We start from the raw sequence: 21,746 nt of genomic DNA on the forward strand, positions 1-21,746 counted from the left end.
GGCTTTCTCATGGTAGCTCCATATGTAGCCCAAAGTAGAGAGAGACTTGTCTTGAAAAAAAATTATAGATATAGCTTTGGGGGTATGAGTGAACCACAACCAGATTCTAAACAAACCCACAACATTTTAAGAGAATTCACTAGCTTGGACTAAACGAGACTGAGAAAATTAAAACTGAAAAAGAGACATTTGGGCCCCCAAATTTCTATGGGCAGAAAGCAAGCCAAGACAGCTGCTCAACTGCAGACACAGTTCTTGACCAGCCTGTCCCTGCATTACCATTTTGTGTAAGGTACATGTGGGGAAGATAACTTTCCTTTTTGTTCATTAGACTCTTGCTTAAGATAACTGCACATGAAAAACATCATCCATATTTGTATCAGATGCAGATGTGGAGATACTGGACTTTAAGCCTGATCTCATAATTAGATGAAACTTCCGAGAGCCTTAGGAGGTGAATTTATTTTGCATGTGGTAGAAATGTAAATAATTATGGCCAGAGGGAGCATTACAGAAGATTAAATATGGCTATAAATTCTTTACAGCTCATCCCATCAAGAGGCAGGGTATGTCAATAAAACTGAATTTAATTTAAAAAAAAAAAAAAGCAGTTTCTGCAATGGGGAAAAAAAGAAAAAAAGAGGCAGGGTATGCATCCTAACCCCTTCAATCTGGGCTAGCCTTATGACTTGCTTTGACCAAATGAATGTGGTGTAAGTGAAATTGTGTGAGTTCTGAGCCTAAGCCTCTAGAGGCCTTAGAGCTTCTGTCTTTGCTCTCCTGTTACTGCCCGGAGACTTCTGTGTAAGGAAACCAGGTCAGCCCACTGGAGTCTGAGAAGCCACATGGAGGAGAACTGAGATGGCCAGCGGACAGCCAGCATTTGAGTGAGGCCCTCTCGAACTTTTCAGCCGAGTCAACCCTCTAGCTAAATACAGCCATGTGCATGAGCTCAGGTGAACACAGCAGAATATCCACCCAGCCAATGCACAAAATTGTGTTAAGCTGCTGAATCAGAGTAGTTTATATTGTAGCAATAGGTAACCAATTCAGCAACCAAAAAAATTAATAATCATGGTAATGATAATCACCATAATAATAGCAGCAACTTACATGAATCATCTGATTCTTGTGTGCTTTGCTAATAACTCTACCTTCAGAATCTCATTTAACCTTATCATTAGCTTTTGGCACTACTTTTTATCCCATTTACTTCTGAGGTGTGTTGGGCTCAGGAAGGTTAGCTAATTTGCTAAAGGTCACACAGCTAGAGAGGGTAGAACCAGGACTGCAACCTCAGCCTGTCTAGAGATAAAGGCTGTGGTCTTAACTACTGCCATACTGAGCTGTTTAAGACTTTTCTCAAGAACTTTAAAAAATTATGGGTAATTAATCAGGTATTTTTAAATATGTAAAATATGTAAAAGATATGTAAATATGTAAAGATATGGAAAAGGGTACAAATTGGGGAGCTTCCTGTAATCCTGCATAACATAAAGAAATTGCTAAAATTGAGTGAAGTAACTTGTCCAGATATGAATAAAAACTTGCAAGACCACAATTTGTCTGGCAGGGAGTCATACCATGAAAGATATACCATAAAAAGCACCACCATCTTTATTAATTCTGTTCTTTTAGCACAGCAAGAGCAAATATATTGAATATTTATTTGTCTTATAGAAAGGATTGGGCCCTGGGGCCAAATAGGGCTCTTTTTTTCGGGTAGATATCTCTCTTATCCTACTTAATTTTACCATAAAAAAAAAAAAAATCTGTCCCCACAGCAAAAGGTTGATACATAAATGTTCATTTATAGGTTTTAAGTTAAAAGTAATTGTTTAAATTTCTGTACGTAATTTTTAAATTTCCTGCTTTAAGTCACTTTTGATTAACCAACCAAATGCTAATCTTATATGTCTTAAATTTTTATCTTTAATATTATGACTTAATGTACATGAAAAAATATAATTTAGTGCAAGAATTTGTGAGGTAGTAATTCTCATTGTCTTATTAATCATTATTAAATTATATTACATGATGAGATAAATTAAAATGTTAATCTGATAAATCAGGAAGCCTTAACTACAGTTTATAGTGTACAAGCAGTTGTGTTTACTTAGCATTCACATATAAATTTTCCTGAGAAAATAAAGTTTATATGCCTAGTCCCTAAAATGCAAAAGAGAGTTTGGATTCTGTTAAGGAGCTTGCACATTTTATTACTAAACTTTATTTAATCAAATATATTTATAACTGATCAAAACTCATTTATGTGATGTTATCTGATTCTGGTTTTAATATTGCATTATCATGGATGACATCAGCACTGATGCCAAAAGTGTGCTGAGATAAGGTTCTTTGTGTGAAGCTTCAACTCAGTAAAGATGTGACTGACTTAGAAATACCTGAGCTGTAAACATAAGCTCAGCACGCTGAAAATGTGTTTATATGCCAGACAAATGTATTTATATGCTAGACAAAACTCATAAACACGTAAGTTGAACTTTATTTCCAGAAAAGAAACCTTCATGAATAAAGATGATGTTGCTGCCTACAAAATGAGGCAAACATTCTGAACTATTTTTCAGGAGTACCAGAGTCTAGGTAACCAGTTTTTCTTTGTATATTTTAACACAGCTAGTTTTGATCAAAGCAATAGTCTGTATCCAAGAGAAAAGGAAAGTTAAATGACTCATTGGATTGAACTGGATTTGAGCACACTGTACCATGGTCAAAGCAAACCAGTTAATTGATCCTTCACTTTTTCCATAGACAATGTGACCTTACAGAAAGGAGAAAAAAATAAAGTCCCATAAGATAGCTTCATTTGTCCTCATATTTATGTTTATCAATACAGACTCTGGAAAACATTGACAAGAATTTTCAGTAAAGTTTCAATTTGCTAGTCCTTCAGGTGTTTGGGGTCTACTGACCTTATCTAGAGCTGCTTGTACCTCAGCTTCACTCTCAGTGTCCAAGGCTGACGTGGCCTCGTCCAGCAGGAGGATCTTGGGGTTGCGAACCAGGGCTCTTGCGATGGCAATTCTCTGTTTCTGTCCACCACTCAGCTGGGCCCCTCTCTCTCCAACCAGAGTGTCAAATTTCTACATTTTAGAAAACATAGAGAAACTCTTGAAGTAAAAAGGCTATGGAGTCTGTAGAATTTATGAAGACAACATGGAGCTTTGTTTTGATTACCATAAAGGATCATAAATTATAATAACATAAATGCATGCTGAATTATAAAAGAAACTACAACATATTTTGTGTAAGATTTTATATTATTCACATATCAGGTTATACTCCTTAAACAACAGACTGAATAACTCCAGGGACTTACCTAGCAAAGTTGGATAACCTTGCATCTCAAACATTATTAGCTTAACCTTTCAAGAAAGAACCAAGTGCTATAAAGTGATACTCTAATTTCCAGAATGACTACATTATCAGAGCCTTTACCTGTGGTAATTTCATGATAAATTCATAGGCATTGGCTTCTATAACAGCTTTCTTTATCTCATTCATGGTTACATTTCCACGGCCATAACGAATATTTTCAGCAATTGTGGTAGAAAATAGTACTGGCTCTTGACTCACCACTCCAATTATTTCCCTCAGATACCTTACATTAAAGGTCCTAATATCCTGCCCATCAATATTAATCTGAAAGAAAGAAATATTTCCTGTTAAATATTTTAAACCATCTGATATCTAAAACTTCAGGACTCTAATTTGTTCCAAAAAATAGTCTTAGCTAATATTTATTTCAGTGGTTAGAAATGATAATTGCAAATAAGCATCAATGTACAAAAATAAATATGAGAAGTTTATGCCCTCTTCTGATCCTTATTATCTTACATATATAGTTTTTTCATGGATGAATTATTCTCCATATGCTACTTTGGGTTATGTATTTTGGGCATGCTATTTTTTTTTATTATATAAGTTATAGGTTTACAGAAAAATCATGCAGAAATTACAGAGATCCTTGGGTTGCTTCTGCCTTTTGACAATTGTGAATAATGTCACTATGAATATTGGTGTGCATATATCTGTTTGAATCCCTGCTTTTTAATTCTTTTGGGTATATACAAAGAAATAGGATTTCTGGGTCATATGGTAATTCTACACTTAACTTTTTGAGGTACCAATCATCTGTTTTTCACAGCAGCTGCACCATTTACATCTCTACCAAAAATGAGTGTTCCTGTTTTTCTACATCCTCTCCAATGCTTGTTATTTTCCATTTCTTTGAACAGTAGCCATTCCTAGTAGGTGTGAAATGGTATCTCATTGTGGTTTTGATTTGCATTTCCCTAACAGCTAATAATGTTGAACATCTTTTCATGTGATTTTTGGCCATTTGTATATCTTCTTTGGAGAAATGTCCATTCAACTCTTTTGTGCATTTTTAAAATTGGGTTGTTTTCTTTTAGTTGTTGAGTTGTAGGATATCTTTATACATATATTCTGGATGTTAAGCCTGAAGATGCTTCCCTATGTTTTCTTCTAGGAGTTTTGTAACTTTTGTTCTTATATTTAGATCTTTGATCCATTTTGAGTTAATTTTTGTATGTGGTGTGAGATAGGAGTCCACCTTTGTTCTTTTTTTTCCCTGCTTAAATTGCTTTATTTCTCACAATTCCAGCAAAAGCACAGAAGCCCCATACCCATTCAAAACTGGTTTCTAGTAGGCTAGGATTATGGAAACCTTGTCAAAGCAACTGATGCCAAGGGCTCCCAACCTTTGGGACAAATGAGTCTGCAAAACAGATGGAAGAAACAATGCACTGGCCCAAATCTTTAAGAAGTCAGTTGACTTGCAAATGCAATTTATATCCTTGAAACATAGTCTGGAGGGAGAGGTGGTGTGAGGGAGTGAAGTTGAAATTGCCTCCTATTAGCTCACCCTTTCAACATTAAAAAGAGACCAAGAGAGAATTGGTTCCAACATTTCACCACATACATTTCTTCTTACGCAGTCTGTTTTGAGAATTCCTTGAAAATGGGTCACTGCAAAATGCAGTAATTTAACTGTTCTCCAATCACAATAAGAAACAAACCAGTATGATCTCACTTCTATTAACTTTTGACGGTTTACAGCAGTTAAAGTATTTTTGCTTCTATGTATGAAGATTAAAACTATCATTTTTTTCCCCATAAAATACATCAGCAATCAATTTCACCATCAAGTAAAAGTAAAAACTGGGATTCTTTTTTAAATTAGTCCCAAGTGGCATTTAGGAATTTAGTTGTAGGCTGCTGCACTGATATCATGATACACCAAAGTGTAGGGTTGGGTCTAGTTTTGTTTTGGTTTCCTTTTCACCATCCAGTGCTCATGGATTAAGTTCTGGAAATGTTCCAGTTGTAAGACAGGGATCTTTTTGGATTCCACCATGGGTATGCTCCCTGGGTTGGATGGTGGAGGGTGAGACACAGTTTGCCAGACCCATGTCAAGTACATAGTAGTCATCAAGGTCAAAAAATTCATCGTCTCCTCCTTGGTATTCCATTCCCTGGAAATCTACTTGGTACTGCAAGATACCTCCAATTCCACCAAATCCTTTCACAAACTGGGATCCTTCTTGTGATTTATCTGCGACAATACCCAGTACAGCTCTGAATTTTTTATAGTCATTAGCAAACCATTCCAGCAGGGGCATGCTCTCAATCAGCTCATGTTCTTGTCCTGTCTCTTTGTGAAATGGGATTTATCCTTCTCTTGTTCTGGAGTCAAACTAAAAATTTTCTCCTCTCTGTGCCTTGGCAATGAGGAACATATCTCATTATATCCAGATTTTCATAGACTATTAGAATCTCTACTGCTCCCATTTCCAAAGCCTTTTGTGTATCTTCAACACCAAAATGGTACATGCATGTGTCCTGCCTGATTCATCAAAATACTCTTCTTTTGAATAAATATCACATTAGAGAGAACTTCAGTAGATAACGCAATAGCTTGATTGAATCCATTTTCACCACTGTAGGAGATATCAATTAATTTTAAAGCTTTTGATTGCAATCTCCAATCAAACATATCAGATTGACTTAGTTCAGTTTTAAAGTCGGCTGATCCAGCTAAAACAAGACCAGTCACATTCACTTTGTCCCCAGAAATAAACAGCTCACAGCAGTCTCAGCTACTCTCCTACATAGTTATGTCATTTTTCCATTCTTAAATGGGCAAAACAAAAGGCAGATTGACCTTCTCTACAGTGTTTCTTTGGGAGATCCACAGTGAATTTGTGCAGGACTTCTCTTATGTTTCCTTGGAATGTGCCAAAAAAGTGCACCATTACCATCTATTACAATAAAGGCAAACTTGCTATCATCTGACATTAGTGCTGTAAAAGCCTCCATATGGAATTTGTTGTCACACAAACACATTGACCTACTAATTGGTTTGAAAGGTTCGAACTCAAGGCTGACTTTCTTTTCCTTTCCTTCTTCCTTTACAATTATTCCACAGTAAACAACCAGACCATTTGGAGATACTTTGTTGTAAACTGAGTCTTTGATGTACACATGTAACGGCTCCCAGGACTGAAAGGCGGTTTATTCATAACTTAATGTTAGATGCAGTTCCAAATTCATCTGCTAACATTTTTGCCACTCCTGAAATCTGGTCTTTGGAAGGAATGATCAACAAAATTATGCTTGTGCCATTGCCACGGGCTGCCTCCAAGCTCTTGATGAGCTTCTTGATCGTCCAGATCTCCACATTCCTATCAGCAGCACTGGGGTCCTCTGCCATCTTCTCGCCGCCTCCTCTCTAAGGGCACGGTCCTGAGCGGCAACAGCTGCTCCTCGGCAGCGGCAGCGGCAGCGGCTCTGATGTAGAACACTGATTCCCGCTCTCCAAGATCTGCATGGGTTGGAATCCACTCACACGAGGTCTGTGACATCACTTCCTCCGCCAGAGGCAGCACGGAGGGTGGCCAGCGGAAGGGAGGGGGCTGGCGGATGCGGATGAGGAGAAACTCGGCATGAGCTGCCACTCTCCGTTGGCTCTCTGCACTGCAGCGTGTAACGGGCCTGCTGACTGGCGGCAGTTCTGGCCGCGCAGCCTTCTGAGGTAGGGCTGTGGGGCGGGAGATACCGCCTTCCCTTCCACTTTTGTTCTTTTGCTTATGTATATCCAGTCTGCCTGGCACCATCTGTTGAAGAGACTATTTTTTCTCCTTGAGTGCACTTGGCACCATTGTCAAAAATCAGTGGCTCTAGATGTGAGGGTTTATTTCTGAACTCTCAATTCAATTTCATTACTTTATCTGAGTGTCCTATGCCAGTACCTGCTTTGTGAGTCTTCCAACCTTGTTCCTTTTCAAGTTGTTGTTCCTAGTTGGGGCTCTGTACCCTTCCATATAAATTTGGTGATTTTTGCAAAGTAGTCTGTTGGAATTTTGATAGGGATTATGTTGAATCTGTAAATTACTTTTTTAAAGATATTTTTTTACAGACTTCTGACATAATATTTAGTCTTCCAATCCAAGAACACAGAATGATATTTCATTTATTTAGGTCTTCTTTGATTTCTTTTAATGATGTTTTATAGTTTTCTACATTTCAGTTCTTTACATCTTTGGTTAAATTTATTCCTAGATATTTGATTCTTTTGGTTGATTTTGTAAATGGAATTTTTTTCTTGATTTCCTCCTTAGATTGCTCATTTTCTAGGGTATGGATAATGCATATGTTATCTGTATATATATATGTATATGAATATGTATATTAATAGTATATAAATAAACACTACTGAATTTTTCATGATCTTCTATCCTGCCACTTTGCTGAATTCATGCATTAGCTCTAGTAGCTTTGTTGTGGATTTTCCAGGATTTTCCATATGTAGGATCATGTCATTTGCAAATGGGTAATGTTTTACTTCTTCCTTTCCAATCTGAATACCTTTTATTTCTTTGTCTTGTCTATTATTCTGCTTAGAACTTCAGTACAGGGTTGAATAACAATGGTGACAGTGGGCATCCTTGTCTTGTTCCCAATATTAGAAAGCTTTCAGTCTTTCACTATTGAATATACTGTTAGCTGTGGGTCATATATGCCCTTTATTGTATTGAGGAATTTCCTTTTATTCCTAGTTTTCTGAGATTTTGTATCAAGAAGCAGTGCTGGACTTTGTCAGTTGCCTTTTCTGCATCAATTAAGATGACCATGTGTTTTTTTTCCCCTTCATTCTATTAATGTGGTATATTATATTAATTGATTTTCTTATGCTGAACCACCCTTGCTTAGGTGGGATAAACCCCACTAGATCATGGTGTATAATTTTTTTAATATGCTGTTGTATTCAATTTCCTAGCATTTTGGGGGAGAGGGGTTCATCTATACTCATAAAGGATATTGGTCTGTAATTTTTGTTTCTTGTGATATCTTTATTTGGCTTTGGTTTTAGGGTGAAGTTGGCCCCATAGAATGAGTTAGTTGGCCCCTCCTCTTATACTTTTTGGAAGAATCTGAGCAGGAAGGGTGTTTAGACTTCTTGCAATGTTTGGTAAAATTCACCAGTGAGGCCATTTGGTTCTGGGCTTTTCTTTGTTGGGAGGTTTTCTCATCTGTTGGACATTTGGTTTTCTCCAAAAATCATTATAAAAGTAGAGAATTACCAGGCTAAAGAGCATGATTTATGTTTTCTTCTTTGATAACAATTGCCTACCTGTACACAGTAACTGGTGGTGTTGGACATTTATTATTTGTTGAATAGATATTTAATAAACAACTCTCTAAAAAGATTTTAATAATTTTCATTGTCAGCAGGAGTATATAATTATATCAGCTTTATTATAATTCCTAGGTATTAAGCTTTATCATTTTAATCTATTATTTTCTAATTATTAGGTGTGAGATGGTAGCTTATATTTGTTTAAATTTGTATATTTTTAAAGTAAGGCTGAACATTTCTTGAAACTTTTTACAAATCTGTATTTATTCTTGAAAGATTTGCATGTCCTATAATGAGGATAGAGGGTTGCCTTCATAAATGCATATTAATTTCTCAAATATTCAATATAATACTTTTCCCACAAATATCATAAATCATTGCTCCAATTTTTTTTGATGTTTTTTACCTAGGATTTCAAGTGATTGAGATTTAAGGAAAAACGGAATTCATCAGATATGCCACTGAGCAGTTCTATTATTTCTGTAGGAAGAAAATTGTTAAATCAAAATGTGAAAAGTGACTAACTCTTAGTTATAGAATTTTTGGAGACTTATCTTTTTTCCATTGACATACAGTTTGTACATTTTCTAACAAAATATGATTATTTCAATAATAATAAAAAACAATAAGAGACATTTTTAAACTAAAGTAAAATTTACACACTTGAATCAACCTAGAGTTTGCTTTAGTAAATGAAGATGGGCCTATAATCCTCCATAGTAATATCAGATTTTTCCAAGAGTATTTATTAATTGTATTAAATGTAATAAATGATTCATGTATCCTCAAATAATTATAATAATTTATGCAACGTCTCTTCTGTTCTTTGCCTTTTTATATTTTTGTTTTGATTTTCACCTTGTAATCTTCCATTTTGCAGTTGTTGAATTATAATATGCTTTAATATCAGGTAAAGTCAATGTCCTAAAGTTGGAACAGTTAGGGAAATTTGAATATAGATTGTGCACTAGTATTGTATAACTGTTAAATTACCTGATTTTGATCATTGTCTGTGTGTATGTAAGAGAATGCTCTTCTTCTTAGGAAATATATATAGAAGTATATAGGGGTCAAAGGTTCACAAAAATTATGAATGTAAGATTGTGTATGTGTGTGCATGTACATCTAATATATATATAGAGAGAGAGATAGAGAGGACAATAAAGTAAGTGGGGCAAAAGGTAACAATTAGTAAATCTAGGTAAAGGGTGTATGTGAGTTCCTTGCTTGCAAATTTTCTTGTAAGTCTGAAATTTGTAACAAATTTTTAAAAAGGAGAAAAAAAATACTCTGGGCTATTACTGCTCCTTAGGTTCCCAGAATTTTCTTAAAAGGCTATCCCAATTTCTCCTTTATAAATTCCAGTGTTTAAGGAAACAACTGTTTTTGATCAATATAACCACTGTCCTGAGATTTCTTGTGACCCTGATTCCCAATTTGTCAATAACTGCTGTATGGAATTTTATTGACCAAAGTCAATATATTATTGAAAATAATACTCCCAGTTGTTTTGGTGACTATATTTTTCAGTGATTTTGTGGGTTATGAAAAGCTTAGCTGGAACAGAAGAGAGCATTGTCTTGCTTCTGTGGCTTTTATTATTCTGAATACGTTGATTAAACCAGCCAACAGTGTGAATACATTTTCCAGATGCACTGCAATTCCAGAGCCCCTTTACCAAAAGGGTAAAATTCACATCCAAATTTGTTACTATAAGAACAATTTCAAAGGACAAATTTGTACCCAGCTTCCCACATTGGAGAACTTGGTTCTTCCCACTTACCGTACCCTCATCAGGGTCATAGAGCCTCTGTATTAGCTGCACTGTCGTACTTTTCCCACAGCCACTGCTCCCAACCAGGGCTACTGTCTGCCCACTCTGAATCTTCAGGTTGAGGCCCTGCAAGATCTGTGAGGGAAAAGAGAGAAAAAGAACATACATAACAAAGTCTAAAAATGGAGTAATTCAACTCAATTTTAAATTTGAAAAAGTATCCAGTATGGGAAAATAAAAGCACACAAATATCAAAATAATAGAGGCTTCACTCTAGGTTGACTAAATAATCAACTCAAGTTAGGAATTCCTACAAATATTACTTACAGTACCTTGACATTAGCTCGAGATGGATAAGAAAAATGAACATCATTGAACTCCAAATTCCCTTTGATGCTGTCTGGTTTGTGTCCTCTCTCTGAAAAACTGTCAATTTTAGGATTCTAAATAAAACAAAATTCAATGACTATTCCATCACAGGAAAAGACAATGACATTTTAAGGAATATGTTTCAGCAAATTCCAAATAGGACCTGAAAGGGCACAATCTCCCTCACATGAAATAGAACTCAAGGTGAAGAATATGTGTGTGTGTGTCTGTGTATGTGTTTTGTTTAAAAATATATCCCTATTCAGAAAACAGGCTTTTCTTTAAAAGTACATAAGGGTTATATTCATTTCATTTTAAAATTTTGGCATATCCTCAGAAATTTTCTAAATGGTCAGAAATGCATGTTTATACAACTGCAGTAACAAAACATACTGTATTTGATATAGCCAGGTATTTCAACATTTAATAAAAATAGCTGATTCCCAAACAATAAATGTAATGTAACGGATTGGGTCAAGAGGATTGACTGAACTTACAACCAAATTATTTAGTAACAATATAAATTCCAGTATATTCAGAAGCTGATCAATTTTCCTTGATCATTGATACAGGAGGTGTTACTTGGAGTAAATTATCAAATTTCAGTTTTCTACTTGGCATTTTATCTGTATAAATGCAGTGATATACAGCATATATCAAACTGTATGTCAAAACTGTTCACCTTATTTCACTGCAGTCAGTCAAACTTATTCAATATAGCTGGTCCAAAATCATACCAAACATGTGCTGATAATTCTTTTGTTGGATAGGGCAACCATAAATGTACTGTCAATTTTGGTCCCATCAATAATTTATCCACCCTCTCCTCCATATAGAAGTCATAATATTCTAAGTCTGATAACAACATGAAAGAGAAAGCGAGAAAAACTAGCAAGACAAACATCTTCACTCTGTACCATAGTAATCATTGACACTAGTCCAGATGTACTTTTCCAAAATGAGATGTGTTGTTACATTATACTAAAGTTAATACTTTTAGAAACATTAATAAGAGGCATTTTGTTTCATCCACTACTAAGAGGAAGTTATTTCTTTAATTTTACATAATTAAAGCTCATAGGATATGTAACTACTATGGATTGAATCATGTCCCCTATAAAGACATATTAAGTCCTAATCCCCAGTCTTATGGATGTGAACTCACTGGAATAGGATTTTTGAAGATGTTATTAATTCAGGTAAGGCTAAACTGAATTAGGATGGGTCTTAATCTAGTATGACTGGAATCCTTATAAGCAGAGCAAATTTAGATGCAGTCAGGAATAGGAGATAAAGGAGATAGATGGCCATGTGACAGAGGTAGAAACCGAGTTATGGATTGCTGGCAAGCAACCACCAGAATGTTAGACTTCAGAGAAAGCATGATCCTGAGGACACCTTGATTTTGGACCTCTAGGCTCCCAAACAGGAGACAGTAAGTTCCTGTTGAAACCAACTACTCTTTTGCACTTTGTTACAGTATCTCTGGCAAACTAAGTCAGTAACATAAAGTCAGATTTAATTATCAGGGTTCAAAGATTTTTTTGGCATTAAAAGAATAAATTACTTACATTATCAATAATATTAAAGATAGCATATGCTGCTCCTCTTGCATTAGCAAAAGCATCAATACATGGGGCAGCCTGTCCAACGCTAAAAGCTCCAATTAGGATTGAAAAAAAGACCTGAGCAAAGGAACACAAGGAAAAGTTATCAGTCATATTCTGGCATCTATTATTATCTAAATTATGATTTTTTTTTGAAACATAACACACAAAGGATTGAATTTAGGTTTTTCCTTTAAAAACATTTTTTGGAAAATAAGCAAATTTTAACATAGGATTTCATTGAATGAATTGGTTTCTCCAACCTCAAAGTTTTTTCTCTAGCTTGCCAAACCATCTGTTGTTCTTCTGAGCTTGTACAGGTTCAGAAAGATTTTTCAAATGTACTTTCTTTACCCTGAAGCTAATGTCACCAGACAGAATCATTTTCCATCTGTACTGTTATTCAGTCTCATGTGATTTTCTCTTAACTATATATGGAATTACACAGAATGTTCAAGATGAAACAAGGTAAGAACCAGACTAGTTTTGACTCCATGGAATTTTCCCTAGAGCACCATTTTAAAGTTACATTTTGATAAGCTTTTTTTAAATATAAAAAAGTGATAATACATACTTTATAAAACATTAAAGCACACTCTTATACACTGGTTAGGAATTCCTTTGCACAATGATTCTTTACAATAACATACTACTCAACACATTTCCCTTCTACATTTTGTTTCACTAGGAAAACAAATTGATATAGAAAAGTCCATGATATAGATTTCAGGAATCTAGATTCTTACCACAATTTATCTGAGGAAAACATAAATAAAGAGAAATTACTCTTTTCTCTGTGGGCATGGTGAAAATTCTACATAATAGTTTAATTTTCTCAGAAGGCATTAACAATAACACTTAACATACCCAAAACTCAAATATCTGTCCAATATTGATCCACTATCTACAATGGCGATTTAATAGCCAGTAAGGAAGCAAAAGAAGTCCCTACCAAAATAGATATTATGAAGTAATGCAACAGAGCTCCAGCCCTTCATGCAGAGGGGTGTGCCTTGGGCTCCCATCCTCATGGCTATCCCTCCCCCAGCCCTACAGGGTAAGATGTCATTGTCCACATATTACAAACGAGGAACCTGAGTCAGAGAGGTCAGAGAGGACAAACTCATCCCAAAATTTAATGGCAAAGTTAGAATTCAATCTCCTTTCTTCATAAAACTTCAGTAGCAAATGAGGAAGTCAAGAAAGGGAGACATCAAACAAACTGACAGCCAGAGAGGAGATGGAAACAATAAAAAATAGAGTCAGCAATTACGAAAGCTCATCCAACCAAACAGCCCTCAACAGCTCAATGGAGTCTAGAGATATCCCTGTATAAGGCATTTTGAAAGTATTGTTTTTATTAATGACCCTAAGTCAACATGAAAAGGCTAAATTATGTTCAGTAATCTCTGTTTCAGAAGCTAAGGAAGTACATTTGGTTTTGAATGATTTCTGTTTAAATGAATATATGTTGCTCTGTTTTCACTGACATGGAAAGATGGCCACAAAATGTTGCTAGTTTATTAAAAAAATGGCAATAAAAGGGTATGCATAATATGATCCCAGTTTTGGAAGAAAAAAGTATATATATATATATACAGAAAACAATCCAAGTATATACACCAAAATTATCATTAGGTATACATAGCTTATTAGATCATAAGCAATTTTAATTTTAAATTTTAAAATTAAAAATTTTTTAAATTTTTAAAATTAAAAATTTTTTAATATTAAAAATTTTTTAAATTTTTAAAATTAAAAATTTTTTAAATTTTTAAAATTAAAAATTTTTTAAATTTTTAAAATTAAAAATTTTTTAAATTTTTAAAATTAAAAATTTTTTAAATTTTTAAAATTAAAAATTTTTTAAATTTTTAAAATAATTTTTTAAATTAAAAATTAATTTTAATTATACAAAGGTATTCTAAACCTTTGTATAATATGTGCATATTATTTTTATAATCAGAAAAAAAGTTATTTTCATTTTGAAAAAGGAAAACAAATCAAAATCAACTATCCAAAATAATTTCTCACATATTTTAGTTAGCAGATATTTTATATTATGTAAATTTAACATTCTCTCATACAATGACCTATCTATAATAATATTTACTTTCTTATAAAATGAAATTTAACATTATGAGGGTAACTCCAAATGCATATTCATTCATTCATAAATTAGTTCAATTTTTATTTCCTTTTATATGTTGTATATGTTTGCCAGTTGGTCTGTTTCTTGTCCTCACTCATACTTAGACTATGTATATTCTAGAAGGTCAGTTCTGTCCACAATACAAAATAAAAATGCACCAAAAGACAAAAGAGATAAAATCGTGGCTCATTGTTTGAAAAGCAGATATATGAAAGAAAAGAAAGAATAGAGAGAAAAATAATATTTTCAGATTCTTCATAAATAATAGGAACACTACTTACTGTCATTGTATTTCCAATAGTATATTCTTTTGATATGACTAGAGTGGATCCATACCAGAAGGCCAGTGCATATGATGCGTATATTAACAGGAAGGCAATGCCCATTGAAATGTTTGCTGAAATAGCTTTTTTAATTCCAATCTTTTTGGCATCTTCTAAATGTTTCTGGTACCTACCAGAAAATGAGGGGGAAATGCCATAATAAGAATAACAATCTATAATCTGAGCCATACTCACCTCCTGCATGGTTGGTGGTTTAAGGTACAAAGCCATCAAGATAATAAACCCCTGATGAAACCCAGCCTCCTGAGAAACGAACCCATTCAGGATAAGCCAGGATGAGAAAAACTCAAACCTTCTCTTTCCTGGCCTGGACCCTTCTCCCTTGCTCTCTACCAGTCCAACCATTGTTCCTGTGACCATTCCAGAATTGAATTCCCACCTTTGGGCTTTGCTTTCACCTTCATGGCTGGCATCACAATGCAGGGTTAAGGTAAAAGGAAAGAAGCCAAATGAACCAAGAATGGCACAGAAATGTAAATACTATTCTGGACTTGTAAAGCAGTTAGTTTCTTAACTCCATTTCTCTTCTCTAGAGAAAAGAAAATCCTCCCTCCACTGCCCCCATGAGTGAGGGATAGGAATTGTACTTGTTCTAGTATTTTGATCACCTTTCTTTGATTTTTATTATTTAATTTATTATCTATTTATTTTGATCAGGCTGACCTTCAACCATCAAGCCAGAGTACAAGGTTATAAAATGATCACTATTTATGGGAAAAGGGTTCTTATTCAGTTTTCCAGGATTTTAGTTTCAGTGTCTCTCAAATAGAGCAAACAGTGCCTACCTTGCAAGACAATTGTGAGTTAACAGATAATTAGAAAGTAGTACAGTGCCTGGCACATGGTTGGCAAAACCTGATAATCCCTATTAATAGCATTATTACTTTTATTGTATAGAATTTCATCTGTTTCTGAATTTTGCTCGTTCTATTATTGTCATATTTTTGAATAGTAATTCAAATCCACGTTATTGATTTCTAGGATTTGATGTAAGAGGCAAATGTCTGGAATGGTTCAGTTAAATTACAATAATTTTCACATCAAATTAAATTAAATCTACTCTTCCATGGTAGACTTATGAGGTATAAAATTTAATCTTGGATCCCTAAACTCAGAAAAAAATATCCAATGGATATGCAATGAGACTTTTGGGAAAATACAGCCTAAATTAGGGTGTTTCTGTTTCTAACAAAAAAATAACATCACCACATTTAGTTCAACCAAATGAGCCATGGGAATTGTTTGTTTGTTTGTTTTTGATGTATGCTGCCACCAAAAAGTTTGTCTTTTTAATCATTTTAAGTACCCAGTTCTTCAGTGTACTTTACTCCACTTTGGGTGCTGCATTTGTTCAGCAGAGCTGAGTCTCGGTGATAAAGCCGTCACATGGCACGTCTAGCATTAGGATCAGTCCTGTGTGGTTTGGTCTCAAGATGCTTGTAGGAAGATTTACATCTGCCCCAATGTGACACAAGGCTCCAGTGACAGTGATGGACATGCTGTAATTACCTGCACTTAGGCGGCTTGCTGACCACAGCTAATGGAACAGCACTGATTACACTGACATCCTGAGGTCCAACTGAGGGTTAGTGTGGTCTGTATGGACTATCGTGTACAGGAAGCAGCAGTGAGAGAGAAAAAAGGAAGAGGTTAGAGAACTGGGAACATGGCTTTGAAGAAGGCTTAAGAAGTAGCAAAAGAGAAAAAAAAAGGAAAATAGAAAATGAAATGGAAGGAATTAGGGAACTTTCGCTTTTAATGCTGGAAAATGCCCAGAGAGAGAATTTTTATTTCAAAGAGTTGGGGGTATCAGGAGGCCCTTAGAACTGCAAAAGAAATACTTTATATAGAATCATACTTCAACTATATTAGGAGATGTTATTATTTAAAGAAAACTAGTTGGGAACATTTAAGTAAGGCTTATTCTTGCATTTAGTTTTTGTATATGGATTTCCTTTAAGAGCAAGGGTACTTGACCTGGGATCCATGGTAAGGAGTCTGTGAATTTGAATGAGAAAAAAAATTACACATTATTTTTACTAACCTCAAACTGAAATTTAGCATTTTCTACAGTAATAAATGCAGGAAACAAATGGCTGTAGAATTAATTAGCAGTAACTGTGACTTTGTTACTAATAGAAATCCTGAATTTTTTTCATATCATGTTACAAGTGCTACAGATATCTTGAAATACGTTATATACCCACATCTCCAATTTGAAATTATAGGGTTACTAGACCCATAGTTAGATCTTATTATTTAATACATTAATAATAGAGGCACATATTTACTCTTATATTTTTAAACATATTTTGATAATGGTACTTCAATATAATTGGTTTTCTTTGAAATCCTAACATATTTTGTTTTATGCATTTAAAAACATTATTCTAAGAAGTGAGTCCATAGGCGTCATTAGACTGCCAAAGAAATCCATGGAACAAAAAAATTAAGAACCCCTGCTTTATAGTCTGATATTAAGCTATAGTCATAAGTAAAGGATGTTAATATTTTGTGAGGAAGGGTTTAAATTAGGAAAGGGGAAATAATAAACACATACCACAAAAGACAGAATAACAAAATGTAAGAGAGAGTTCTTTGAACTAGGAGACAAGAACCTTCCTAACCTCTCCAGCTCTTTGTTCTGGCCTCCAAAAGCTATCACCGTCCTGATAGCCCCCAGTGCCTCTTCGGCCACAGCACCTGCTTTTGCATATGCAGCCAGTTCTTTGTCACTAAATGCTGAGAGTATCTGGACAGAAGAGAAACATCCATGAATTTTGTTTGGAGGGAAAAGTTAAAGATAGTCTGTCAAATCTTGAACCTTTTTCTTCCCAAATACTTTCCTTCAGCAAAAATTGAAGTCATGTAATAAATGATTCAGTTTATCAGATGCAATGGCTATTTCCACATTAAAAATAAATTTATTCATTCAAACCCCATAGGTGTGACCTATCCTGTGATAAGCTCCCAGAGAGCAGTCAGGAAAATGAAATCCACACACCATTCTCTAAATCCCATTTTCATGAATATGAAATTCCACATCTACTATACTTTTTAATCTGTTGATTGTATAATACAATAAAATCTTACTGCTTTGAAAGGATTCACTATCCTTTCTTTTACTGTGTCACAATTTTTAATTACTATGGGAACAGTAATTACAGACTTACTCATGGGTATACTACTGAATAGTAAGATGACTAAACGACATGTTGCAGGAAGAAGGTTTAAAGAAGAATCAAAACAAAAGAGACACAGGAGTTTCACTAAATAAATCATAATCCCCAGAATCAGCCAAAATTGCCAGTAAAATAATCTCAACTCTACTGAGTTGGCTGAAGTAGAACAGTTTATGTGTATTTTATGGCAAGGCAAACAAAGAGCCATTTAAGTGTCACGGATAACAAGTGAAAATCAGTAGAACAAATACAAACTACAATAAAGTAGTATTATTTCATGCAATACTTTGGAGAATGCTGTTTTACAATTGTGTTTCCTTAAATAAGAACATAACCACGTATGTAATTTCAACTACTATGCCAGACAATTTATCCAAAGAAATTAACAGTAGTGCAAAAAAAACTGGTAATTGAGATGAGAACTGTGAATCACATGAAAACTAAATTTCTTCATTCAAACCCCATATTAACACAGTGCTTCTGGATATAGTTTTAACTGACATTAAACACAGATCTGCACAAGTGCATATATCAGAATCCTGCATATTACAAATAACCATGTGCTCGAAAATGCCCAGGCTTCACACACCTTTGCCCAAACAGCTGCAGAGAGTCCCAGGATAGGGCTGATGGCCATTATCACAAGGGTGAGCTTCCATCCTCTGATGAACCCCACTATGAATCCTGCAAAAAACGTGGCTACTGCTTGAAAGAACATTCCAACCTTGTCACCAATTCCTTCACTGATTTTGGAGATGTCACTAAAAAAAGATCACACCTAAGTGGTTACAGGCAGGAGGTCTTCAGTTAGAAAAGTGAAGTAGACATCCAACAAACACATAGATAAAATCCATTCGTACTAATGCAAGCCTCTTTCAGAGTCTTAGCCTCTTGAATGATATTTTCCCCACCTAAGTACTGGACAAAGGAAAAAAATTCAGGATTAGTTCATGCTTCTAAGAAGTTAATATCATTAAAGTTGATACTTCCAAATGGGTTAATCCTATTAGAGAAACGCTAATATTTTGAACATTCACGTCAATGTATTTAAGAGCAGGAATAGGGAAGGGTATTGCAACAATATAGGAAAGGGCTGCTTCTACCCTTGCCACTATTCTCAACACAGCAGCCAGTGTGATCCTTTCAAACAGAAGTCTGAACATGTTACTCCTCGGATCAAAACCTCCCAATGGCTGCCCATTTCTCTTGGAGTAGGAGCTAAAATTCTTGTGGAGGCCTGTGAGGCCCTCCGTACCCTGACCTTCCTTTTTTGATTTCACCTACACACTATGTTTTTCTCTGGGCTCATCAGACACACTCAGCCCCACTTTAGGGCCTCTGTACAGGCTGATCCCCTGCCTATAATACTTCGCCCACAGATAGCTCTTAACTCCTTCAAATCTTTGCTCAATTGTCACCTTCACAATGACCACTCTATTTTAAATTGCAACCCTTAACCCATCCCCGGGGCATTTCCAATACCTCATACCTGCTCTACTTTCTATTCTGCCATTGAACTTACCTACTTACCTACCTAGTATACTATATAAATTATTTATTTATTATGTTTATTGTTTACCATCTGTCTCCCCCTGCTGGAATGAAAACACCAAAAGGGCAGAGATCTTTGTTTTGTTCACAACACTTAGAACAGTGCTTGGCACATACCAGGCCCTCAAACAAATTAAATAGATGGAGTCAATTATTAAGAACTCTTGGTAAATTCATTCAATCATATATTCATTCATTCAACCACCTTTATTGAGTCTCTAGCACTTGTCAGGCCCTATGGTAAACTCCATGAAAGATGTAAGTATAAGATGTGAGTCCAGTCCTCAAATAAACCTACTATATAACTGGGGAGAAAGGAAAAAAAAAAAGAACTAACTGTGGCATAGGCAATAAATGCTGCTAGACTGCTGGAAAAGGCTGTCAGATGATGTAAGCCCTATGCATATCAAATGCTTAATGTAGTATTTTTGCTTTTAATCTTTAGTTGACAAATTTTCAGAGTGGTTAATTGCTTTATGCAGTGATACTAACAGTACACTTACTCTGTTAGCCGAGTATTGAGTTCAGTGGTGTCGTTGATGTCAAACCAGCCTATTTCCTGCCGAAGAATAGCATGAAAAAACTTTTGCCTAATTTTCTTAATCTGTCGGCCAGCTGCTAAAGTCCAAAAAGAAACTTGTATGTAGGCAGCAACAAGAACTCCAGCACCTAAGCCTGAGTAGTAATATGCATATCTGGAAAATAAAATTTGAAAGGCTCTTTTAATTATTGTTCTTCATTCATTCATCTCTTTGAGGAGGAATCTCCAGAATTAGGAAATAATCAGTTTACTGAACTGATCACAAAAACTATGTAGGACATTATATTAAATAAACATTTAAAATGTTTTCTCTTTTCTTAAATTATAAGAGGATGAACTCCATAATGCTAAATCTTTTTACTTGAACTATCAGTCAAAGAGAATAGAAAAATGTTTGTGGTTAACTGCCCCCCCTACCCCAAAATGGTATTAATGATTCATTTCTTAAAAACTGATTTTAAAATTTATAGGTACAATTTAGCTTTTCTTAATTAATATTCTAGACTTGCAAATCTTATTCTATGAAAAAGTACACTACTATTCACATATTGTAAATATAGGAAGAAGCAGATTGTGTGAAATAGTTTTTCCATATTATTCACACAAAGAATTAAAAAAACTTCTGTCCTCTTATGCAAGTTCCAGCTAGATATCCCAAACTGCCACAGTATGCCAAGCCCTAACCAACAGTAGTCACAAATACCAAGTCCCTATCTGAGACTCTATAAAATAAAGTATCAATCACTAGGTTTATTTTTCAGAAACAAATCCTCCAGAGTGTTCCTGTGTCAGCCTAAATCCCAAAACCCAGAGGCAACAGCCTCTTCAAGAACCTTAACCAGATACAGCCCCCTTCCCCATAACGTTGACACCCCTTTTCAATATGGACAAGTTAGAGTGGTCATTGCCTAGACATCCCTGAAGATCGAGAAAGTAATTAAACGAGAGGAAGGGGTAGCAACAGACAAGATAGGATTTAACAAAGGATTATGAATACTGAATCTTTATATTAATACTTTTTTTAAGATGCTAGGGTATTAGAATACTAAAAGGAAATAACTGAAACTGGAACTGTAACCCATAACATTCTTTGAAATTTGCCCTCTAACTACCTGTTAAATCGTATTTTGAAAGTTATCACTGTTCTGTATATATATTTCACAATAAAAAATGTAAAAAAAAAAACTGTCCTATTTGGCAGAATTTGAAAAACAAATGTTGAATAAAATGCTAAAATGTCATGAATTCAAACCCATTTGGAATGAAGGCTTAACTAAATTAGTGGAAAGTTTGTATCCTTTAAAAATAATAAATGCAGTTTCAATACTTTAAAATATATGTTTTATCTAATTTTACAAAGTGTTTCTAGATAGATGCTTTTCAGGCCTGCTTTAATATACAGATAGTAATCATTTTAATCAGCTACACTAATTGATATGCAAACATATAAACATTATGTTATAGGCTTTTGAGATTTCTATTAAGAGAGCTGAAGGAAAGAGAAAGAATGCCATAAATGACATTATTGGATCAATTGAAAAAA

General features: G+C 34.7%; 2 protein-coding genes across 6 annotated transcripts in view; one reads left to right on the forward strand and one right to left on the reverse strand.

Moving 5' to 3' along the window:
• Window positions 1-21,746, forward strand: part of CROT (carnitine O-octanoyltransferase) — a 154,289-nt gene that overhangs the window by 103,583 nt on the left and 28,960 nt on the right. The gene's annotated exons all lie outside the window — the stretch shown is intronic.
• The window catches only part of ABCB4 (ATP binding cassette subfamily B member 4), a 78,076-nt gene that overhangs the window by 42,807 nt on the left and 13,523 nt on the right, over window positions 1-21,746 (reverse strand). For 2 of the 5 annotated variants that reach the window (XM_037836564.1, XM_037836563.1), the window contains 9 exons: window positions 20,166-20,357; window positions 18,701-18,872; window positions 17,557-17,681; window positions 14,867-15,038; window positions 12,398-12,511; window positions 10,790-10,900; window positions 10,467-10,592; window positions 3,460-3,663; window positions 2,934-3,104 (listed from right to left, as the gene is read on the reverse strand). In XM_037836564.1, coding sequence (XP_037692492.1) covers window positions 2,934-3,104; window positions 3,460-3,663; window positions 10,467-10,592; window positions 10,790-10,900; window positions 12,398-12,511; window positions 14,867-15,038; window positions 17,557-17,681; window positions 18,701-18,872; window positions 20,166-20,357 — 1,387 coding nt within the window. Of the gene's footprint in view, window positions 1-2,933; window positions 3,105-3,459; window positions 3,664-10,466; window positions 10,593-10,789; window positions 10,901-12,397; window positions 12,512-14,866; window positions 15,039-17,556; window positions 17,682-18,700; window positions 18,873-20,165; window positions 20,358-21,746 lie in introns of those variants that run through there. The other 3 variants (XM_037836565.1, XM_037836566.1, XM_037836567.1) reach the window with 3 other exon arrangements.

Source organism: Choloepus didactylus, chromosome 5, assembly GCF_015220235.1.
Source record: "Choloepus didactylus isolate mChoDid1 chromosome 5, mChoDid1.pri, whole genome shotgun sequence".
Lineage (NCBI taxonomy): Eukaryota > Metazoa > Chordata > Mammalia > Pilosa > Megalonychidae > Choloepus > Choloepus didactylus.